The sequence below is a fragment of the Entelurus aequoreus genome, linkage group LG16, assembly GCF_033978785.1.
Source record: "Entelurus aequoreus isolate RoL-2023_Sb linkage group LG16, RoL_Eaeq_v1.1, whole genome shotgun sequence".
Lineage (NCBI taxonomy): Eukaryota > Metazoa > Chordata > Actinopteri > Syngnathiformes > Syngnathidae > Entelurus > Entelurus aequoreus.
This window is the reverse complement of record NC_084746.1, coordinates 5,691,655-5,717,617: the sequence shown is the minus strand read 5'-3', so window position 1 is coordinate 5,717,617 and position 25,963 is coordinate 5,691,655. Positions and strand designations below refer to the sequence as shown.

The window sequence follows — 25,963 nt, the reverse complement described above, 5'->3', positions numbered from 1 at the left end:
CGTGTGCATGTGTGCCGCCATAACACGTGTCGTTTTTATCGTCTTCTTCTCGCCTCTCACCACTTTGTCTCCCGTCCTCCGCAGGTCTGCCGACTTTCGTCATATCCCCCGAGGACCAGACGGGCATCTCGGGCGGGGTCGCCTCGTTTGTGTGCCAGGCCACGGGGGAGCCCAAGCCCAGGATCACCTGGATGAAAAAGGGCAAGAAAGTCAGCTCGCAGCGCTTCGAGGTAAGCCCGCTCAAACGGACAGGACTCATTTGTGCAGGCGTGAGGACAAATGGGTGTGAAGTGGATGTGCGCCGCCTCACATTAGCATCGATCCACCTGGCAACCCACGTACTTCCAACCTCTGGCTTTTCCCTTGGCTTTAATCTTCCTCTATCTTGGTTGATATACTCCATCTTTCTGTCTTCTCACACCCGCATCCCTCTTACTCTGCTCCTTGGCTATCATTTTCACCCATACACTCAGCCCCTTGATGTATTACTTACTCTCTCCCCCTCTCCTTTGAACATACCAACAAAAAGGTACCTCAGGTGGGAACTAGCGCTGTTTTCTTACCATAGTTTCTCCTGGAACCTAATAAAGCTGCCGTTGGGTTATGCCAGGCGTGTCAAACGTACGGCCCGAGAGCCCGCCAACAGGTTTTAACTGGATGAGTTTGCCAAGAATAAAAATTAACCTGAAATTTGTGAATGAATAAAAAATGCTGTTCTAAATGTGTCCACTGGATGTCGCAATAGCAATTATTGGTATCTTTGTAGATGATGCTACATATGTACAAAATAAACAACATCATGTTACTACATCAGTCGAGGAAAATGATCAAACTACATAAATAACATACTGTAATTGGATTTTCATATCATTTTTTGATTGAAAATTAACACCAATGCAAAAACTGCTAAACATTATCACATATTTTATTCAGAAAATATAAATATAAAATATAATAAATATATAATAATAATAATAATATATTTTTTAATAATATTAATAGTAATAATAATAATGCATATTGATAATAGTAATAAATTAATAATATAATATTAATAATATAAATATAAATATACATAGCGACAAATAAATTATTAACCGCAACATGTAAAAAACAAAAACAACAACATTATGATTCGTACATTTTCAGAATGTGCTTGTTCTATTTTTAAACTTAGAAAACAATCTGAAGTTGTCTTCATTTTTAAGTTATCGTGCCGTGTAGAGATGTCCGATAATGTTTTTTTTGCCGATATCCGATATTCCGATATTGTCTAACTCTTAATTGCCGATTCCGATATCAACCGATACCGATAATAATGATAATTTGAATGGTAATATTAACCCTCTGCAATTTTACCCCGGTGTATCATTAATGCGGTAATCGTTACTTCCGTACATGAAAAGTGGACTTCTATGGTTTCACCTTTAAGCTGCTTCTCCGTCAAACACACCATCAGCAGCCTTTCCGTAGTTTCATGGACATATGTTTGCCGTTTAAACATTTTTCCAACATCCTTGGCTGGCGTTAGTGTCAGGTTGAAACACTGATGACATCTATTAAACAAGACAAGAAGCAAGGAATTAAACAGAGACAGAATTAAATTTGGCTCAATTGAGGAGAGACGCGTAGACACGGTACCCTTGCACAGTGTCGTCCCACGCCCCTGAAGAAAAATTGTACGCCTCCTCTTTTATTTGGACTTTCCCTGATTACATGGCAACAGCTGTTTCTAAGGGAGGGGGGTCGTAAACAGCCATCGCCTTTGGTTACAAAACAGTTCAAAGAAAAGGTCGTAAACAGTTCACAGAAATGTCGTGAAACAGTTCAAAGAAGCTGTGCCTGGAGGGGAGTCTGGTCCTGCTTCCTCTTCGCTTTGTAGCTCTCGGTTCAAGACAATATCTTTCTGTTGATTACAATACATGAAAGAAACAGAACACCTTCATGTTGCTTCCCATCCTACACAGTGAAGTTTTACAAGCCTTCTGCTTGGTAGGATTAAAGACAGCTTTTGTCTGCTGGCTGGGAACTAATCGAAACACAAAGTTTTGTGATAACTTAGATAGAATTATTCTGACAGTTAGACTCATTCTGCTTCAGTATTGTGCAGACTGGCAGTGCTACGGTCCAACTGCTTCACCAAGTTAGCCAGCTACATGCTCCGTCATGTTTTTGATGATTTCTTTGTTTAATCCAGTCCTTCTCAAATAGCGGGGCGGGCCCCCCTGGGGTAGGGCGCATTGTGTTTTTTGCCCTACCAGAATATGATGAAGCATACATAGCACTCGGCTTCACTGTAATTACAGTGGGAGACGGGAAATGACCGGTGTGTTCTTTCCTTTATTGTTACTAATCTTACAATGTTATCCAGAAGTATAGTTATAACAATTCTATAGACAAATTATACTTTTTATAGTCGCAGTGGAGATAGCTTTTCTTCCCCCTTGGAGGGGCGTGACAGAAGATATTTGAGAAGGGTTTAATCCAATGAATATAATCCACTTCTTCTTCTTAGCGCTGTCTTTCACACTCACTTTCTTCCTTCCCATGCTTGGAAAAACAAAGGTATGTCCATCTCGAGCTCACTGTGACAATGGTAGCGGTGGGAAGGTTCGTTACCAGAATTTCCGTTTGTAACTTAAAGCATAAGAATTATCCCGAAATACTTGTTGAGGTACCACTTTAACAACATGGTTTATATTCATTTAGGGCATAATGTTTTGCTTTTCAGGACTGCTCCTGACAGTTTGGTCATGTGTTTGTGTTCTCGTTTGTCTAATTAGGTCTATTTCAGTGGATCTTAACCTTGTTGGAGGTACCGAACCCCACCAGTTTCATATGCGCATTCACCGAACCCTTCTTTAGTGAAAAATAAAATGTTTTTTTTTTTCAAATTCAAGACAAAATTATATGTTTTTGGTAACACTTTAGTATGGGGAACATATTCTAAGTAACAAAGACTTAATTTAGAGTTTTTTGGACACTAGGGGAACATATTCTAGGTAACAAAGACCTTATTTAGAGTTATTTGGTTAGGGCCAGGGTTAGAGGGTTAGGGCCAGGTTTAGGGTTATAATAAGGCCATGCCGAATAAGACATTAATAAGTACTTAATAATGACTAGTTAAGAGCCAATATGTTACTAATTTGCATGTTAATAAGCAACTAATTATCGGTGAATATGTTCCCCATACTAAAGTGTTACCATGTTCTTTACTGGTGCACAAAATGAACCGTGCATGAACATCACCTTGTTCAAAGAACAAAACCAACACAGTGCATAAACTCACAACAAATTACACACCTGCAAATCAGTATGACTTCTGCTGTTGCCGTATCCGTAATACGCCGATAGGGAGAAGTTTTTATTTACACGATGAGTCTGGGTATGTCTTGACCTCCGCCAAACCCCTGAGCCCGACTCACCGAACCCCTAGGGTTCGATCGAACTCGGGGTAAGAACCACTGGTCTATTTAGTTTTAGCTGTTGCTGTTTACGGGCTGCCAGATCATTACATTGCATTCTGTTTAGTGCGCCAGTTAGGGATGGTGTTTGTTCAGAAATTATCGATTTCGATGCCATTATCGAATTGTCTTATCAAACCGATTCCTTGTCGATTCTCTTATCGAATCCAGATAGGTTGTTGTATATGGGAAAAAAAACACACAATACTTGTTTACTTTTGGCAGCCTTCACTTATAAGAAAAAAATTAAATAAATAAATACATATTGACTGTTAGTGCCCCTTTAATTGGGCCACCTAAGAAAAATATATGCAGGGAAAATCCTGCATTCATTTGTATTATTTATTAGACAGACCTGCAAACTCTGGAGTGGTGTAGGCTACAAGATAACGTTAACGTCATCAGACACATACAAAAAGGCTAACGTTAGCGTTACCGTTAGCCACTGACTATGCTTAGGTAACGTTAGTCTAGCTACCATTACTGCAGTCTTGGTTGACATAAGAGGTAACATTATTTTAGCCTGAAGGCTACAATTGAGCAGATATGGATATGAACCGGCAACAGTTAACGTTAGTTACTCACCGGCACTATCACTGGGACTGCAGGTTGAAGCAGAGGAAGAGGGGCGTGTTTCGTCATCTCTGTCGCTGCTTCTCCACCACACCTTTCTCTAACCTTCAGGTTATGTACGGCCGGAACATGTTTAAACATGTTTGTTGTGCTGCTCCCCTTACAGCAGGGGTGTCAAAGTCAAATGGACGGAGGGCCAAATAAAAAATTTAGCTACAAGCCGAGGGCCGGACTGTTCGAATGTTCATTGAAAAATTTTTAAATGACGCATATAGTCTAGTGAACCTAATTGAACCTACTGAAAACCTAACAAATATATTCCAATATGATCAGATAAATAAAGCATATTTTCTTATGGCTCTGTCAGTAATCTTTAATTTTCAACAGACACAAAAGACAAATTTCCTTTATATAAAAATCCCCATAACATGAACATTAAATGAAAGAAACCGGTATTCAAGGCACCATCAGTAGCCTATATTTTCTATTTTAGCAAAAGTGGGCTAAATTTACTTCAAAGAAAAAAACAATAATAGCAATTTTCTATCATCCACTCAACTGAAATATTTTTAAAATATAATTAAATTGAAATACAATAAAATAAAGTGCAAAAATCTATAAATCAAAAACAACACTTTGTTTAAGGAGAAGTAACATGCAGTGAAAACAAATATTAAACTTTAACTTTTAAACTTGAATTGAGTAAAAACTCTAAATATGTGATTGCACAGTAATGTTCACATTAAACCCCCCTCCTCCCTCCGTGGGAGGGAGGCGAGTTGGGTGCCCGAAACCCCCCGCTGGTTTCGGCCCGCCCCTTGGCGCGCGTGGCACGGCGGGCTCCGCGACCCGACGGCTGGCCCTCGAGGCTTGACGGCGGGCGCGTCCCGACGGGCCGCGCGTAGGGGTCAAACGCAGAAGTCTCAGGGCCTCGTGGTGAGGGGGTGGCCTGCGGGTTTCGGCCCGCTTGACCCCCCCGCTCCGCTTGGCGCGCGCGGCACATGACGGGTTCCGCCACCGACGCTCGGGCTGCAGCCCGACGGCGGTGCGGGCCCGGCGGTGACGCGCGGTTTGGGGAAACAAAGCAGAAGTCTCAGGGCCTCGGGGCCGGGTTTCGGCCCGCCCCCTTGGCGCGCGTGGCACGGCGGGCTCCGCGACTGACGGCCGGGCTGCAGCCCTTCGGCCGGCAGGCGCGTCCCGGCGGGCCGCTCGCCCCCTTTCGGAACTTTGGACCGGCATCCGCTTGGTGCGTGTAAAAGATCTGCGGTCTAAAAAAAAAAAAAAAAAAAAAAAAAAAAAAAAAAAAAAAAGAAGATCTGCGGTCTGCGGGCCGGTTCTAATAATAAATCAAGATCATCCCAAGGGCCGTAAAAAACCTTCTCGCGGGCCGGATATGGCCCGCGGGCCTTGACTCTGACATATGTGCCTTACAGGAAAGCGAAGCCTGGCAATAATTGCAGATAGCCGTTTCCTCGTCGTATTTCTTAGTAAAGTGAAGCCATGCCTTGGAGCGTTTTTTCCGGTCCATTGTTGTTGCTGCTTCTGTATCTGCTGCAGAATGACTGAGCTACGTCATTTCCTGTGTCGTGCCACTGGACATTTCATGTGACACGGGATTCGTTCCCAGGGATTCGAATAAAGAACAAAATATTTTTCTTTATCAAGTGGCTTTGATCACGGGAACCGTTTCTCAAAAAGGGATTGAAATCCATGGAATCGGTTCTTTTCTTATCGGACAATCGGGAGAACCGGTTTTCGAACATCATCCCTAGCGCCAGGGTCGGTTTAACTTTGTTCCTGCATAGCTTTCCCTATGATTCCGGTGCATTTCAATCAATCAATCAAAGTTTACTTATTAGGCCATTATACATAAATGTCTCAAAGGGCTGCACAAGCCACAACGACATTCTCAACTCAGATCCCATATCAGTGCAAGAAAGAACTTCACCTAACGGTAACAACGAGAAACCTTGGAAGGGACCGCAGATGCCCCACCCCACCGAGTGCCGAGGCCGTGTGGATACGGTTAATAATGTGAGAGTCCAGTCCATATAGTCTGGAGCGCCACACACGGAGGGTCTGACGAGGTATTCATATGGATATTAAAATCCCCCATTATAATTAAATTATCTGCGTGTGTCATTAGATCAGCAAAAAACTCTGAAAATTCCCTAATGAAGTCTGAATAGGGCCCGGTGGGTCGATAGATAACAGCCAATTGGAGAGGTAGCGGTGTGACGGACCTCATAGTAAGCATCTTCAATGATTTATATTTATTACTTAGGTTATGGGTAAGCTTAAGATTTGCATTGGATATTATTGCGACCCCTCCACCCCTTTTAAGGGGACGGGCAGTATGTGCACTCCTATAGTTAGGAGAAGATGCCTCTTTAAGCGGGGAAAATTGATCTGGTTTTACCCGAGTTATGCTGGGACCTATGACGTTAAGATTGTTGTCTCTAATGACCTCATTAAACAATGACGTTTTGGGAGTCAATGATCTGATGTTTAAAAAGCTCATATTATAGTTACAGTTACAAACCTTTTTTTGTTAATGGTATTCATAGTACTGATAATAATAACGTTACGTTTATTTGTGTAGTGCACCTTGAATAATTTTGATCACATCTAAGAATTGATATGATGGGGATCTTGAGATTATTTGCTTCGTGCTGCGATACATTTAACTCGTCATAATTTGCTACCTGAGTAGAATGCATGTTCACCTCTGGCACAGTCTCTACAGAAAAAAAACATTATGTGAGTTATGTATTATTCTAGGAGAAATGCTATGTGTGCAGGAATTTGATTACTCAGAAAGTACACAAGTCAAAAAAAGTCGAATTGACTTGTTGTATGATGCAGTGTTTTTCAACCACTGTGCCGTGACACACTAGTGTGCCGTGAGATACAGTCTACTGTGCCGTGGGAGATGATCTAATTTCACCTATTTGGGTTCAAAATCATTTTTGCAAACCAGTAATTATAGTCTGCTAATGATGTGTTGTTGTTGAGCGTCTGTGCTGTCTAGAGCTCGGCAGAGTAACCGTGTAATACTCTTCCATATCAGTAGCTAATTGCTTTGTAGATATCGGAAACAGTGGGAGGCAGGGTGCAGGTAAAAAGGTAAGATTGCTTAAACCAAAAATAAACAAAAGGTAAGTGCCCCTAAGAAAAGGAATTGAAGCTTAGGGAATGCTAGACAGAACACAACTAAAACTTAACTGGCTTCAAAGTAAACAAAAACAAAATGCTGGACGACAGCAAAGACTTATTGTTGAGCAAAGACAGCGTCCACAATGTACATCCGAACATGACATGACAATCAACAATGTCCCCACAAAGAAGGATAAAAACAACTGAAATATTCTTGATTGCGAAAACAAAGTAGATGCGGGAAATATCGCTCAGAGGAAGACATGAAACTGCTACAGGAAAACACCAAAAAAAAGAGAAAAAGCCTCCAAAATAGGAGTGCAAGACAAGAAGTAAAACACTACACACAGGAAAACAGCAAAAAACTCTAAATAAGTCAGGGGGTGATGTGACAGGTGGTGACAGTACACCTACTTTGAGACAAGAGTTATAGTAATGCATGCTTGGTTGTGGTTTAAAGTCAATCAATCAATCTATCAATCAATGTTTACTTATAAAGCCCTAAATCAAGAGTGTCTCAAAGGGCTGCACAAGCCACAACGACATAATTGGCTCAGATCCCACATCAGGGCAAGAAAAAACTCAACCAAATGGGATAACAATGAGAAACCTTGGAGGGAACCGCAGATGTGGGGACCCCCCCCTCCCCCCGGGCGACCAGTGCAATGGATGTCGAGTGGATCTAGCATAATATTGTGAGAGTCCAGTCCATAGTGGATCTAGCATAATAGTGTGAGTGTCCAGTCCATAGTGGATCTAGCATAATAGTGTGAGTGTCCAGTCCATAGTGGATCTAACATAATAGTGTGAGAGTCCAGTCCATAGTGGATCTAGCATAATATTGTGAGAGTCCAGTCCATAGTGGATCTAACATAATAGTGTGAGAGTCCAGTCCATAGTGGATCTAGCATAATAGTGTGAGTGTCCAGTACATAGTGGATCTAACATAATAGTGTGAGAGGCAAGTCCATAGTGGATCTAACATAATAGTGTGAGAGTCCAGTCCATAGTGGATCTAGCATAATATTGTGAGAGACCAGTCCATAGTGGAGCTAACATAATAGTGTGAGAGTCCAGTCCATAGTGGATCTAGCATAATATTGTGAGAGTCCAGTCCATAGTGGATCTAACATAATAGTGTGAGAGTCCAGTCCATAGTGGATCTAACATAATATTGTGAGAGTCCAGTCCATAGTGGATCTAACATATTAGTGAGAGTCCAGTCCATAGTGGATCTAACATAATAGTGAGAGTCCAGTCCATAGTGGATCTAACATAATAGTGTGAGAGTCCAGTCCATAGTGGGTCTAACATAATAGTGTGAGAGTCCAGTCCATAGTGGATCTAACATAATAGTGAGAGTCCAGTCCATAGTGGATCTAACATAATAGTGAGAGTCCAGTCCATAGTGGATCTAACATAATAGTGTGAGAGTCCAGTCCATAGTGGGGCCAGCAGGAGACCATCCCGAGCGGAGTCATATCCAACAATTGCGACAACGTCTTTTCACTGTCAACTGAGTTTTGTTTTTTTAATCATTTCTGCTGGTGATGTGCCTCCGCATTTTTTCCACGCAAAAAAATGTGCCTTGGCTCAAAAAAACACTGGTCGAATGCAATAAAGTGACATTTTACGAGAAAAAAAAAAGAAAGAAAAATCACCCTGTTGACCTTTTGCTTCTCCTCCCAGGTGATTGAGTTTGACGACGGCTCGGGATCGGTGCTGCGCATCCAGCCCCTGCGTACGCACAGAGACGAGGCCATCTACGAGTGCACGGCCGCCAACAGCGCGGGCGAGATCAACACCAGCGCCAAGCTGACCGTGTTTGAAGGTAAGGTTATGACCTCTTCGCTTTCCTTTGGGGAAAAAAAAAACTCCCACTCCTTTCTGCCGATTTTATTCCCACGTATCCAACAGCAAAATGTTTATATTCTCCATGTTATGTAAACATTTCCTTGTGGAAGCAGCATTTTAAAGTAGTGTAAAGACCACAAAGTCAAAGGTCCCCTCTGTTGAATATGTTCAAACAATAATAGGAGACCCCGTAACCTTTTTTTCGACACCACATTTGATTGACTTCTGCTCCATTTTTGAGATAATTCGTCTGAAGTAAAAACTAAAACCTTGTTCTGACCCGCCCAAAGCTAAATAACCCATGTGTGCCTCACAGAAGACAGCTTTGTATATTTTAAAGTAAAGCGTGTAGTAAAGTTAAAGTACCAATGATAGTCACACACACACTAGGTGTGGTGAAATTTGCTCTCTGCATTTGACCCATCCCCTTGTTCACCCCCTGGGAGATGAGGGGAGCAGTGGGCAGCAGCGGTGGCCGCGCCCGGGAATCAATTTGGGTGATTTAACCCCCAATTCCAACTCTTGATGCTGAGTGCCAAGCAGGGAGGTAATGGCTCCCATTTTTATAGTCTTTGGTATGACTCGGCCAGGGTTTGAACTCAACCTACCGAGTGGCCTAGTGGTTAGAGTGTCCGCCCTGAGATCGGTAGGTCGTGAGTTCAAACTGCGTGTGTCATTAGATCAGCAAAAAACTCTGAAAATTCACTAATAAAGTCCGAATAGGGCCCGGTGGGTCGATACATAACAGCCAATTGGAGAGGTAGCGGTGTGACAGACCTCATAGTAAGCATCTTAAAGGATTTATATTTATTACTTAGGTTATGGGTAAGCTTAAGATTTTCATTGGATATTATTGCGACCCCTCCACCCCTTTTAAGGGGACGGGCAGTATGTGCACTCCTATAGTTAGGAGAAGATGCCTCGTTAAGCGGGAAAAATTCATCTGGTTTTACCCAAGTTATGCTGAGACCAATGACGTTAAGATTGTTGTATCTAATGACCTCATTAACTAGTAACGTTGTGGGAGTCAATGATCTGATTTAAAAAGCTCATACTATAGTTACAGTTACAAACAATTTTTTGTTAATGGTATCCATAGTACTGATATTAATAACATTACGTTTATTTTGTGTAGTGCGCTTTGAATAGGGCCGAGTCATACCAAAGACTAAAAAAGTGGGAACCATTACCTCCCTGCTTGGCACTCAGCATCAAGGGTTGGAATTGGGGGTTAAATCAGTAGGTGTACTGTCACCACCTGTCACATCACACCCTGACTTATTTTGAGTTTTGTAGTGGTTTCCTGTGTGTAGTGTCTTGCGCTCCTATTTTGGTGGCTTTTTCTGTTTTTTTGGTATCTTCCTGTAGCAGTTTCATGTCTTCTTTTGAGCGATATTTCCCGTATCTACTTTGTTTTAGCGATCAAGCATATTTCAGTTGTTTTTATCCTTCTTTGTGGGGACATTGTTGATTGTCATGTCATGTTCGGATGTACACTGTGGACGCCGTCTTTGCTCCACAGTAAGTCTTTTTTTTTATTTTTATTTTTTTTCCATTATTTTAAACAACATAAAAAAGACACAAGATACACTTACCATTAGTGCATCAACCCAGGAAAACCCTCCCTCCCCCATTCACAATCATCCACACTCATTTACACAAAAGGGTCTGTCTCTTTCTGTTATTAAAAAACTTCTGGTTCCTACAATATAGAATAATACAGTCTGCAAGGGATACAGTCTTTAGAGCACACATGATTGTGTGTGGTGCTGGTCCACTAACATTTCCATTAATTACTATTTTTTATGTAATTGTTTTTATATTGCTTTACTTTCAAACAAAACAAACAAAGGACCTTAACTTCACCAGACCGGGTTGTCAATGAAATCAGATTGTTCAAAAGGGTTCTTAAAACCAGGTCCAGTTCAGATTACGTCCAAATCGGGCTCAGCAACACACACCTTCACCCATGTACACCAAAAACCAGGGAACACAACAGGTTGCATACAATCCACAAAAAAATACATTTTCAAATGAAGCACCCATGTACAGTCCAGATCACATCCAAGTCTAACTCAGCAACACATACCTTCATTTATGTACACTTAAAATAGGGAATCCAACAACAGATTGCATATCATATATAAACAAAATTACATTTTCAAAATAAGCACAGTAAGTCTTTGCTGTCGTCCAGCATTCTGTTTCTGTTTACTTTGTAGCCAGTTCAGTTTTAGTTTCGTTCTGCATAGCCTTCCCTAAGCTTCAATGCCTTTTCTTAGCGGCACTCACCTTTTGTTTATTAGTGGTTTACGCATTAGACACCTTTTTACCTGCACCCTGCCTCCCGCTGTTTCCGACATCTACAAAGCAATTAGCTACCGGCTGCCACCTACTGATATGGAAGAGTATTACACGGTTACTCTGCCGAGCTCTAGACAGCACCGACACTCAACAACAACACATCATTTGCAGACTATAATTACTGCTTTGCGAAAAATATTTTTACCCCAAATAGGTGAAATGACATAATCTCCCACGGCACACCAGACTGTATCTCGACACCCACTCGGACCCACCTCATTTACTTCCAAACTGTCAACATGGCAGCATGGAGGCTAACACATCCCGGCACCTTTAACCCCTTTTAAAATGAGTATAAAAAATGATGATATAGGAGCTTTTAAGTTAAAATGGTAAGCAGTGGAAGAGTTTTCACATTATCAAACAGCATGGAGAGTGTTTCCCACATGTCGGGCTCTCCCCCTCACGTCTGCAGGGCGAGCTTGACCTTCCCCCCTGCCTCGCCTCCTCATCGGCAGCGTTAATGTACGTTATTTATGTGGACAGAGGTTCTACACCTCCTCTGCTCAGCCTTCCGTATCAGTGGGTAGTGAGCATGCATTTCCTCCCTAATTGATTGTAATTTTGTCATGTGGATGCTAGTCACTGCAGGGGTTTGTTTCATTATAGAAGCTTCTCAAAAACAGCCTGAGAGCTGGCCAGTGGGAGGATTAGGGTCATCCTTTGCCATTACGCTGGACTTACTGTAGACCCCCCCCCCTCTGGTTCCAACGCAGCCTTCCCATCCCATCTCTCCTCGCACCCACTCCTTCGCTCGCTGTTCCGTCCACGCTGATTTGACGATATCATCGGCTGAAGCTTGCGTAATCTTCCCAAAGGGACTTTTTCCTGCTGCGCAAAGAACTATTCCCCTCTCTCTCCTAGTCCTGTTGCATCGTTAGGGATCGTGTTTGGCGCGGCAGCGGCGCTCGCGTGGCATGAGGTGCACACGTGTCAGATGACATTAGGGTCTTGGTATGGGAGACGTTGTGGGCTCTTCCGGGAAGACGTCCTGGAGTTTGTCTCGTGGAGATTCTTTGAGGTCACAGGTAGATGTTGATGCTCTGGTTCAGAAATATTCTACTCGGTAGTTCTGGAGGGCACCTGGGGGTTCCTGATTCAATCCAGGCCTTCTACCGACCTCATCACGTCCATTGTGTCCTTGAGCAAGACACTTCACCCTTGCTCCTGATGGGTCGTGGTTAGGGCCTTGCATGGCAGCTCCCGCCCTCAGTGTGTGAATGTGTGTGTGAATGGGTGAATGTGGAAATAGTGTCAAAGCGCTTTTGAGTACCATTTACCATTTACACCCAGTGACCAGTCAGCACACTGCAAAAACTGAAATCCAAGTAAGATTAAATATCTCAAATAAGGGTGATAGTGTTTTACTTGTTTTAAGGGTTTTGGTCCTAAATGATCTCAGTAAGATACCGTAATTTCCGGACTATAAGCCGCACCTGACTATAAGCCGCACCAGCTAAATTTAGGGGAAAATACAGATTGCGCCATATATAAGCCGCACCCGACTATAAGCCGCAGGGTTTTGATGTGTAATTAGCGTAGTATATAGGGGTTCCTGCTACCACGGAGGGGATTTTCGGGACAGAGATGATTGTTTGGGAACGCAAAGCGTCCCATTTATTAACAATAAATCTTTCAATCATTCAATCAAACTTTCACATCTTTGACATGGCGAACAGCATTCGTGCAGAGTACAAATAATACAACGGTGCAAAGTAATACAAAGTGCTCGCCTGTACGTTATCAAAATAAGCAGCCTACCGGTATATGAAAAGTCAGTCTTTAATCATTGTGTCATTGTCTTCCTCCTGCGTACTAAAACCACCGAAATCCTCTTCGTCGGAGAAGAACAGGCCGTAAATAAGCCGCACCCTTGTATAAGCCGCAGGGACCAGAACGAGGGGAAAAAGTAGCGGCTTATAGTCCGGAAATTACGGTATTACAGCTTGTTGCTGAGATTTGATGAGCTATATTGAGTAAAACTTGCTTGAAACTAGAATATCAACTGTTGCAAAGCTGTGTCATCAACACTCACAAGTATAAAACTACTTTTTTAAAGTAATACTTTCTTACTTCAAGCATGAAAAAAAAAAAAATCATGATGCCGAGCGCATATCATTATGTCAAGATAATGGCACTAGAAGAATGATCTTAGCAAATATCACCCTTATTTGAGATATGTCATCTTACTTAGATTTCACTTTTTGCAGTGCACTAGCATTTACTTCATTTAAGAATATTTTTCAACATATTGAGCAAAAAGGTCTCTTTTTTTTCTACCAAGAAAAGTGCACTTGTTATTAGTGAGAATATACTTATTTTAAGGTATTTTGGGGTTCATTGAGGTTAGCTAATTTGACTTGTTTTGGAAAGTCTTGACAAGCCGAATTTTCTTGTTCTATTGGCAGATAATTTTGCTTAGTTCAAATAAAATATCCCTCATTTTTGTATTTTTTTCCTTGTTTTTGAACACTGACTTTTTGCAGTGTAGTCCTTTGTTCAACTTATTTAGTTACACTAGTGGTGTTCTTCAAGGTTCCATTTTAGGTCCACTCTATTTCATTACGTGGGCTATTCAACTGGTGGCCTGCAGGTTCAGTTAACAAAAAAACACGTCAGAGACTCACATTTTTGCAGCATTCTTAAAAACACGAGAGTGCTGTCATATAGATGATCTTTGACTAGCTTTTTCGCTAAGAAAAACCTCTGTAACTTTGACAAAATACATGTGTACTATAGAGCAGTGGTACCGGGCCGCACAAGAAACGAAAAAAAAATATATAAAAAATTTAAAAATATATATATATTTTTTTTATTAAATCAACATAAAAAACACAATATACCTGTATACATGATATATCAATATAGATCAATACAGTCTGCAGGGATACAGTCCGTAAGCACACATGATTATATTCCTTTATGGAAACTAGTCGGAAACCCCCATACTTTGTGGACGCCGTCTGCTCCACCCGCTGTAAGTCTTTGCTGTCGTCCAGCATTCTGTTTTTGTTTACTTTGCAGCCAGTTCAGTTTTAGCTTCGTTTTGCATAGCCTTCCCTAAGCTTCAATGCCTTTTCTTAGCGGCACTCCCCTTTTGTTTATTTTTGGTTTAATACCTTTTTAGTAGGGATGTCCGATAATGGCTTTTTGCCGATATCCGATATTCCGATATTGTCCAACTCTTTAATTACCGATACCGATATCAACCGATACCGATATCAACCGATATATGCAGTCGTGGAATTAACACATTATTATGCCTAATTTGGACAACCAGGTATGGTGAAGATAAGGTACTTTTTAAAAAAAATTGTAAAATAAGATAAATAAATTAAAAACATTTTCTTGAATAAAAAAGAAAGTACAACAATATAAAAACAGTTACATAGAAACTAGTAATGAATGAAAATGAGTAAAATGAACTGTTAAAGGTTAGTACTATTAGTGGAGCAGCAGCACGCACAATCATGTGTGCTTACGGACTGTATCCCTTGCAGACTGTATTGATATATATTGATATATAATGTAGGAACCAGAATATTGGTAACAGAAAGAAACAACCCTTTTGTGTGAATGAGTGTAAATGGGGGAGGGAGGTTTTTTGGGTTGGTGCACTAATTGTAAGTGTATCTTGTGTTTTTTATGTTGATTTAATAAAAAAATTTAAAAAAAACCACAAAAAAAAACGATACCGATAATAAAAAAAACGATACCGATAATTTACGATATTACATTTTAACGCATATATCGGCCGATAATATCGGCAGGCCGATATTATCGGACATCTCTACTTTTTAGCTTTAAACCATCGTCGCCGTTCCCGACATCTACAAAGCAATTAGCTACCGGCTGCCCCCTGCTGATATGGAAGAGTATTACACGGTTACTCTGCCGAGCTCTAGACAGCGCCGACACTCAACAACGGCACATTTGCGGATTATAATCACTGCTTTGCACAAAATATTTTTAACCCAATTCGGTGAAATTGCATAATCTCCCACGGCACACCAGACCATATCTCACGCCGCGGCACAGTGGTTGAAAAGCACTGCTCTATATGACAGTAGCGCTGGACTGCTATTTCCATTGGGATGAGATTCCCCTACAGTTGGGGCGGTATAGCTCAATTGGTAGAGTGGCCAGAAACTTGAGGGTTCCAGGTTCGATCCCCGCTTCCGCCATCCTAGTCACTGCCGTTGTGTCCTTGGGCAAGACACTTTAGTGTGCCACCCACACTGGTTTAAATGTGACTTTGGGTGTCACTATGTAAAAAGCGCTGTGAGTCACTAGAGAAAATCGCTATATAAATATAATTCACCTCACTTCACAGTTGTTTTCTGTGCTGTAATATTTTTTGTATTTCTGTGTGGACCCCTTGATGGTGACAATTGATCAAAATAAGCATGCTGACATTTCTCGCTGCCTTCCGTCATCATTTCGAGAAGGCAGAGCGATGAATAAGAAAATAAATGCGACAAAGCAAAACAAGATGAGCTTTTTTTTTCTTTTTTTTTTTTTTGCTGTTAGCACACGAGCTGAGGCAAGCAGGCCGGTCGTGCTTTACCTGCCTGGAGCGTCGTGGCAGGCGGCCAACACAAACAAGCGCCCGGTGAAGGTGAACGCTTCATTGAGCGTCTGAAGCAAAGACAGATGTTTTTTTGTTTGAAAGCAGACAAATATTTCAACAATGGACACATTGTCTCGCGTCTGCGGTAAATACACTACATGTCAACATGCAAGTCCACACGGATAACCTCCCGCTTTCCAAAAACGACAACTGCACTGCAAAAAGTCAGAGTTCAATAACAAGAAAAAAATAAATACAAAAATGAGGGGTATTTTATTTGAACTAAGCTAAATTATCTGCCAATAGAACAAGACAATTCGGCTTGTCAAGACTTTCCAAAACAAGTCAAATTAGCTAACCTCAATGAACCCAAAAATAGCTTAAAATAAGTATATTCTCACTAATAACAAGTGCACTTTTCTTGGTAGGAAAAAAAAGGGACCTTTTTGCTTAATATGTTGAAAAATATTCTTAAATGAAGTAAATGCTAGTGCACTGCAAAAAGTGAAATCTAAGTAAGATGACATATCTCAAATAAGGGTGATATTTGCTAAGATAATTCTTCTCACTAAGCAGATTTTATGTTAGAGTGTTTTACTTGTTTTAAGTGTTTTGGTCCTAAATGATCTCAGTAAGATATTACAGCTTGTTGCTGAGATTTGATGACCTATATTGAGTGCTTGAAACTAGAATATCAACTGTTGCAAAGCTGTGTCATCAACACTCACAAGTAGAAAACTACTTTTTTTAAGTACCGTATTTTCCGCACCATAAGCCGCACCTAAAAACCACAATTTTTGTCAAAAGCTGACAGTGCGGCTAATAACCCGGTGCGCCTTATATATGGATTAATATTCATATTTATTTTCATAAGGTTTAGGTCTCGCAACTACGGTAAACAGCCGCCATCTTTTTTCCCCGTAAAAGAGGAAGCGCTTCTTCTTCTACGGTAAGCAACCGCCCCCATAGAAGAGGAAGCGCTTCTTCTTCTACTGTAAGCAACCGCCAAGGTGAGCACCCGCCCCCGTAGAAGAAGAAGCTCACGGATATTTAATTTCATTTGTGTGTTTCTGTAAAGACCACAAAATGTCTCCTACTAAGAGACACGTGTACAAGGTTCCACTGACTTTTGATATTCATGTGAACCGCACTGTGGATACAACGGGAGCACGTACGGTGAATATTCGCACCACAGGGAATGAGAAGTCGTCCTACTGTGGTTCTAGCTTGCCATGCTAACGGCCAGAAACCTCCACCCACGGTGATATTCAAAAGGAAGACCTTGCCAAAAGAGAACTTTCCAGCCGGCGTCATCATAAAAGCTAACTCGAAGGGATGGATGGATGAAGAAAAGATGAGCGAGTGGTTGATAGACGTTTACGCGAAGACACCGGGTGACTTTTTTCACGCAGCGCCGTTCCTGTTGATCTACGACTGCATGCGCGTCCACATCACAGATGGTGTCAAAAAACAAGTGAAGCACACCGAAGAAGAAGAAGAATTCGAGGGATTTGTAGATGAGTAATAACTTCAGAAAGTGAGCTTTAAATGTTTATTTTGTGTGTTGTGTGACACTAACGTATGAGCAACGTTGAGTTATTGATGTTGCTATTGCTCTGCACTATTTTGAGTGTTACTATTTTTGTGATTGCACATTTGCACATTACATTTTGGGAGTGAACAGAGTTGTTAGAACGCTGGTTTGTAATATATTATTAAAGTTTGACTGACCTATCTGACTGTTTTGTTGACATTCCCTTTAGCGCAGCGTAGGTGCGGCTAATAGCACGGGGCGGCTAATAGGTAAACAAAGTTTTGAAATATGCCGTTCATTAAACGTGCGGCTAATAACACGGGGCGCCTTATGGTGCGGAAAATACGGTAATCATTTCTTATTTCAAGCATGTAAAAAACAAAAAAATCATGACTTTGACACAATTGTGTCTCGTAATTAAAACAGATGACAGCCAAATGGACTTTGTTGTTTTATTTTCAATGAAACAAGTGAACATAAGTACTCATATAGTGAGAATATACTTATTTTAAGGTATTTTTGGGTTCATTGAGGTTAGCTAATTTGACTTGTTTTGGAAAGTCTTGACCAGCCGAATTTTCTTGTTCTATTGGCAGATAATTTTGCTTAGTTCAAATAAAATACCCCTCATTTTTGTATTTTTTTCTTGTTTTTGAACACCGACTTTTTGCAGTGTGCCATTATCTTGACATAATGATATGCGCTCGGCATTACATTTCTTGAAACCAGCAAATGTATACTAAAAACTAATGTATTGTTCTTAATGGAAAGGCAACAAGGCAAGCGCTTGTTACTCTCGGGGTCTCCTAGCCGCTCAGGCAAATCATATTGTCTAAAAATGCATTTTTCCATCGACAACATGACATCATCGCGCCAAGTGCGTGCTCTTTCAGTCAATTAGTGCGCATATATACAGCCCGGCCCCCGGCCAACATTTTTTGAATTGTAATTTTAAGGAATTTATCTGAATGTGCATGAACTATTTCTGTTCAAAATTGTTTGAAATGTCAAATGTTTAAATATTAACTGTCATTTTACTGTACTGTGCCAACTGTACTACTATATGAGTACGTGTTTTCTATTGTTTCATTGGAAATAAAACAGCAAAGTCCATTTGGCTGTCATCTGTTTTAATTATGAGACACAATTGTGTCAAAGTCATGATTTTTTTTTTTTCATGCATGAAGTAAGAAATGATGACTTTAAAAAAGTAGTTTTCTACTTGTGAGTGTTGATGACACAGCTTTGCAACAGTTGATATTCTAGTTTCAAGCATGTTTTACTCAATATAGGTCATCAAATCTCAGCAACAAGCTGTAATATCTTACTGAGATCATTTAGGACCAAAACACTTAAAACAAGTAAAACACTCTAACATAAAATCTGCTTAGTGAGAAGAATTATCTTATCAGACAGAAAATAAGCAAATATCACCCTTATTTGACATATTTCATCTTACTTAGATTTCACTTTTTGCAGTGTGATAACTTATTTATATCTAGCATATTTAAATGTCAATTGAAGTGTCCTTTGTGCACACCTTTTTGTCAGCTTCTTTGTAGGCTTTCAAAACAGCGTCGTAGCCATGCTGGCGTTTCAGGGTGGCTGATAACGACTGACGTGTTGAGGCGTGATGTTTTTACTTCTCCCCTCACGGAATGTTTGCAGAACATTCGATGCAAAGAGCACACGGAATGTCTCCCTCTGAACCAGGGCTGGGTGATACGGCCTTTTTTTTAATATCTGGATATTTTTAGGCCATGTCACGATACACCATATATATCTCCATATTTTGCCTTAGCCTTGAATGAACACTTGATGCATATAATCCCAGCAGTATGATGATTCTATGTGTCTACATTAAAACCTTCTTCTTCATACTGCATTAATATATGCTACTTTTAAACTTTCATGCAGAGAGGGAAATCACAACTAAAAGTGTATTTATTAAACAGTTATTAAGTAGTAGCACAAACATTTCTGGTCATTTCCAAAACAGAAAGTGCAAGATTGTCAGAGACATTTTAAAACAAGCTATGAGTGCACTTTTGTGCATGATGTCACTAAGATGACATGTCAAAACAACACTAAATTAAAGTGCACTTTTTGTACAGAACGCCACTACAATAGTTTAAAGCAAATAAAGTGCACTTTTGTGCATGATGTCACACAAGATATTTCAATAAGTGTCAAATAAAAATGAGCTGCATAATAGGAAATCAAATAGTGTATGTCCTTCGCTATGTGGTAGGTTCCTGCGGACGTTATCTCCTTCTGTTGTTGACTAGTTGTTTCATACGGTGTTCAGTGTTTCCATAAACTGCCAAGATACCTGTGGCGGTGGAGGCGTGGCTATGGGCGTGGTCACCATGACATCATCGAGTAATTTGCATAATTTACTACAATGATATGATTTTCTCTAAAAAGGCTCAAAAAATTTATACTTACTAATTAATAATAACCGTTTTGTTTTAAACGTCCATCCATCCATCCATTTTACAATATAATTACAACACTTTATGTACATATTTATATACAGATTTGAACAATAAGTTATTCACTGAAATATTTTTATTAATTGTGGTTCTTACAAAAAATATATCTTATAAAATACAAAAGCTAAAATGTCTCTTAAAGCTCTGCCCCTTTAATTAGTGCATACTAAATAATTTCACTTTAGCCTACTACTACAACCATATTATTTACCAGCAACATAAAGTGAAACAGAGGCAGAGGTGTCCTGCCACAGTCAGTAACAAATAAACAGAAAACAGTAGTGGTCAAATACAAATAAGGCAACAAGAGAAGTATCCTACACTTCTCTTTTGTAAAGTAAATCTGAACAGCCTATATGGGCATCTACATCAACTATATGATTTGCCTGAGAAGCTGGACAGGACAAAAAAAAAATAAAAAAATAAAAAACAAAGTATTTTTTTAAATTTGTGGCGGACGTAATTCTTTCGTGGCGGGCCGCCACAAATAAATGAATGTGTGGGAAACACTGGTGTTGATGTGGAAATGGTTGCTTGGGCATTTTGTGGGTGTGGCACCGAACGGAGATGTTGACATGCGGAGTTTCAAGCACTCTTCATCCTCTAGCGGGTGACTTTTCAAATGATGCTCTAAATTAGCAGTAATGCTACTTTTTGTTGCAACGCTTTTGCCGCACACTTGACATATTACCGTTGTCTGTTCGACATCTTCCCGCTTGAAGCCAAACCACCGCCAGACGATGGACCCCCTGCTGTTTTTCTCGGGAATTATTTATTCCTTCATTTGTTAACCAGATTCGCACTTTCTTTCTCTCGTATTACCACTCGCACCGCAGCTATCGTTGCCCATGCCGCTACCTCTCTGCTCCGCGAGGGCGTGTACGTATGTGGCGTATGTAAGAAGGTGCGCTTGTTTTTTAGAAAAAATTTACATTTGATATCTAATGGCTAATTTCCGTCTCCAGTCCCTCAACAGGTTAAAATTAGGGCTGCAACTAACGATTAATTTGGTAATCGATTAATCTGTCGATTATTACTTTGATTAATAATCGGATAAAAGAGACAAACTACATTTCTATCCTTTCCAGTATTTTATTGAAAAAAAAACAGCATACTGGCACCATACTTATTTTGATTATTGTTTCTCAGCTGTTTGTAAATGTTGCAGTTTATAAATAAAGATTTATTAAAAAAAATTAAAATTAAAAAATTTACATTTAAAAAAAAAAAACAGCCTCTGCGCATGCACATAGCATAGATCCAACAAATTGATGACTAAATTAGTCGGCAACTATTTTTATAATCGATTTTAATCGATTTAATTGATTAGTTGTTGCAGCCCTAGTTAAAATAAAAAATAAAAGAGCGTCGCCATCATCCAGACCTGACTGTATATATATTGTTTAGTGTTTCCGAGTGATGCATCAACATCATAGTGGCGGGAAAAACCACAGAGGCAGCTCCAAGCAGACGGAGATTAATGATGGGCCGCCTTAATGGACCGACTGCAGCTACCCTGAAGCTTTGAGGGGTCGCCGTGACGACAAGAGCGTATAAAAACCAGTTTGATGGGGAAAAAAAAAAGCCAACATTAACTGCAGTGCCCTTGAGCAAAAAACACAGGTTGAACAATGATTGGGTTTTATACATACAGTTCAGTGTTTCCCATAAACTGCCAAGATACCTGCGGCGGTGGGGGCGTGGTTATGGGCGTGGTCACCATGACATCATCGAGTAATTTGCATAATTTACTACAATTATTTGGTTTTCTCTAAAAAGGCTCAAAAAATATATACTTACTAATTAATAATAACAGTTTGTTTTAAACGTCCATCCATCCATCCATTTTACAATATAATTACAACACTTTATGTACATATTTATATACAGATTTGAACAATAAGTTATTCACTGAAATATGTTTATTAATTGTGGTTCTTACAAAAAATATATCTTATAAAATATAAAAGCTAAAATGTCTCTTAAAGCTCTGCCCCTTTAATTAGTGCATATTAAATAATTTAACTTTAGCCTACTACTACAACCATATTATTTACCAGCAACATAAAGTGAAACAGGGGCAGAGGTGTCCTGCCACAGTCAGTAACAAATAAACAGAAAACAGTAGTGGTGGTAGATAGACACAGAGCTTCATCAAACATCTGATCCACTGAACAAAGAGCTCCAAAAATCTTGAACTTTAGACTGCCATCAGTTTTACTCCCTACACTTAACCATGTGTTTCCTACTGCCTGCAGACTTTGCACCCTTTGTTATATACACATGTTTTGTTTCTAATATAAATACATTTAATACAGTCAAATACAAATAAGGCAACAATATATATATTTTTTAATTTTTTAAAAATTATTTTTAATGTTTTTTTATTTGTGGTGGACGTAATTCTTTCGTGGCGGGCCGCCACAAATAAATGAATGTGTGGGAAACCCTGAAGTTCCAGTCCAGTACTTTTTGTAGTGTAAATTGTCACAATAGAATGAAGAAAGCCAGTCAGACATTCCACCTCTACTGTAAAATATGTGGATTATAGACCAGCATTAATTATTTCCTGCACCAGCTTTTTTTTTTTTTTTAAAGCCAATCTGCAGAAATATGGATTATGTATTAACGCTGGTCATTCCGGTCCAGTTGGGCGACACGTGCTTTCCCACTAGGCTCAGAGGCAACTGTGCGTGAAAGGGAAGGAAGAGTTCAATTCTCCGGGTCGCCAGATCCGCGGTCTCCGCCTAATTAGACCGGTGTGACTTGGCAAGGGGTTTTTGTTCGTCAAAAAGACGCAGTGACGGCACGCCGTATAGCGGGGGTGCAGAACGTACGGCCCAAGGGCCGGATCAGGCCCGCGGACAGGTTTTATCCGGCCCGCGGGATGAGTTCGCTAAGTATAAAAATGAGCCGAAATTTTTGAACGAAAGGAACTGCTGTTCTAAATGTGTCCACTAGATGTCGCAATAGCAATTACCGTATTTTTCCGACTATAAGTCGCAGTTTTTTCATAGTTTGGCCGGGGGTGCGACTTTTATACTCGGGAGCGACTTATGTGTGAAATTATTAACACATTAGCGTAAAACAGGGGTCACCAACCTTTTTGAAACCAAGAGCTACTTCTTGGGTAGTGATTAATGTGAAGGGCTACCAGTTCAGTTGTACACTTAAATAAATTGCCAGAAATAGCCAATTTGCTCAATTTACCTTTAACTCTATGTTATTATTCATAATTAATGATATTTACACTTAATTGAACGGTTTAAAAGAGGAGAAAACACGAAAAAATGACAATTAAATTTTGAAAAAATAGTTTATCTTCAATTTCGACTCTTTAAAATTCAAAATTCAACCGAAAAAAAGACGAGAAAAACTAGCTAATTCGAATCGTTTTGAAAAAATGTAAAAAAGAATTTATGGAACATCATTAGTAATTTTTCCTGATTAAGATTAATTTTAGAATTTGGATGACATGTTTTAAATAGGTTAAAATCCAATCTACACTTTGTTAGAATATATAACAAATTGGACCAAGCTATATTTCTAACAAAGACAAATCATTATTTCTTCTAGACTTTCCAGAAACATTTTTTTAAAATAAATTCAAAAGACTTTGAAATAAGATTTAAATTTGATTCTACAGATTTTCTAGATTTGCCAGAATAATTTTTTTGAATTTTAATCATAATAAGTTTGAAGAAATATTTAACAAATATTCTTCATCGAAAAAACAGAAGCTAAAATGAAGAATTAAATTAAAATTTATTTATCATTCTTCACAAAAAAAAATAAAAAATTACTTGAACATTGATTTAAATTGTCAGGAAAGAAGAGCAAGGAATTTAAGAGGTAAAAAGGTATATGTGTTTAAAAATCCTAAAATCATTTTTAAGGTAAGAAGCAAAGTAAAAAAATGGATGAATTTATTTAAACAAGTGAAGACCAAGTCTTTAAAATATTTTGTTGGATTTTCAAATTCTATTTGAGTTTTGTCTGTCTTAGAATTAAAAATGTCGGGCAAAGCGAGACCAGCTTGCTAGTAAATAAATAAAATTTAAAAAATAGAGGCAGCTCACTGGTAAGTGCTGCTATTTGAGCTATTTTTAGAACAGGCCAGCGGTCTTCTTATCTGGTCCTTACGGGCTACCTGGTGCCCGCGGGCACCGCGTTGGTGACCCCTGGCGTAAAATATCAAATAATATTATTTAGCTCATTCACGTAAGAGACTAGAGCAGGGGTGTCCAAAGTGCGGTCCGCAGCTATTTGTTTACCGGCCCGCCACGCATTCTGGAAATACTATTGTCTAAATAAAAAAGAACATTAAAAAAAGTGGAATGAGGTGAAATCTAACGAGAAAAAGTTGCAACGTTGACACAAAATCTGCCATGCAGGCTGTTTTTGTTTTCTTTTGTCTTTCTTCATTTTTCTTTTTTTGCCATTTCTCAACAAAAAAAAAAAAGTAATGACAAAAAATCCATGTTATAATGAATTATTTTCAGGGCTCCAATTATTTCAAATATTTCACTTTAAAATGTTTTATGTGGTAAATATTGCATTTATTGTGTAGTAGCCATATAAAAACATCAAAGTTTTCTTTGACAAAAGCGCATAAAAGAAACAAAATAATAGTTCCAGCATAAAATGGACATATACACTACCGTTCAAAAGTTTGGGGTCACCCAAACAATTTTGTGGAATAGCCTTCATTTCTAAGAACAAGAATAGACTGTCGAGTTTCAGATGAAAGTTATCTTTTTCCGGCCATTTTGAGCGTTTAATTGACCCCACAAATGTGATGCTCCAGAAACTCAATCTGCTCAAAGGAAGGTCAGTTTTGTAGCTTCTGTAACGAGCTAAACTGTTTTCAGATGTGTGAACATGATTGCACAAGGGTTTTCTAATCATCAATTAGCCTTCTGAGCCAATGAGCAAACACATTGTACCATTAGAACTAGGGATGTCCGATGGAAAAAAACAGTCTGATGTTGTCTTTATTTTTAAGTTAAAAATTAAAAAGTACAAATCTGTGTGAATTGAATAAAATGAAGTTCTAATTAAATAAACTATACAATAAAATCATTTTAAATATACAAAATAAATGCTAAATCTAATTTTAAAAATGGACAAAAATACAAACGTATTTTTGCAACAACAAAAAAAAACAAAAACAAAAAAAAATTACCCCCAAAGTGATGCACCTGGGGATAGGTTGATTGTAGGGATGTCCGATAATGGCTTTTTGCCGATATCCGATATTCCGATATTGTCAAACTCTTTAATTACAGATACCGATATCAACCGATATATACAGTCGTGGAATTAACACATTATTATGCCTAATTTGGACAACCAGGTATGGTGAAGATAAGGTACTTTTAAAAAATAAATAAAAAATAAGATAAATACATTAAAAACATTTTCTTGAATAAAAAAGAAAGTAAAACAATATAAAAACAGTTACATTGAAACTAGTAATGAATGAAAATGATAAAGGTTAGTACTATTAGTGGACCACAATCATGTGTGCTTACGGACTGTATCCCTTGCAGACTGTATTGATATATAATGTAGGAAGCAGAATATTAATAACAGAAAGAAACAACCCTTTTGTGTGAATGAGTGTAAATGGGGGAGGGAGGTTTTTTGGGTTGGTGCACTAATTGTAAGTGTATCTTGTGTTTTTTATGTGGATTTCATTAAAAAAAAAAAAATATGATACCGATAATAAAAAAAAAAACGATACCGATAATTTCCGATATTACATTTTAACGCATTTATCGGCATTCCTAGTTGATTGGCAACACTAAATGGTCCCTAGTGTGTGAATGTGAGTGTGAATGTTGTCTGTCTATCTGTGTTGGCCCTGCGATGAGGTGGCGACTTGTCCTGGTTCTACCCCCGTCTCCAAGTCCTATGCAACCCTGAGAGGGACACGCCGTAGAAGATGGAT

The 25,963-nt window shown here is 39.3% G+C and overlaps 1 protein-coding gene across 14 annotated transcripts in view; it reads left to right on the top strand.

The window, feature by feature from the left end:
- Window positions 1–25,963, top strand: part of LOC133631554 (receptor-type tyrosine-protein phosphatase F) — a 595,429-nt gene that overhangs the window by 290,467 nt on the left and 278,999 nt on the right. For all 14 annotated transcript variants that reach the window (XM_062023872.1, XM_062023869.1, XM_062023867.1 and 11 more), the window contains exons 3-4: window positions 85–230; window positions 8,883–9,024. In XM_062023872.1, coding sequence (XP_061879856.1) covers window positions 85–230; window positions 8,883–9,024 — 288 coding nt within the window. The remainder of the gene's footprint in view (window positions 1–84; window positions 231–8,882; window positions 9,025–25,963) is intronic.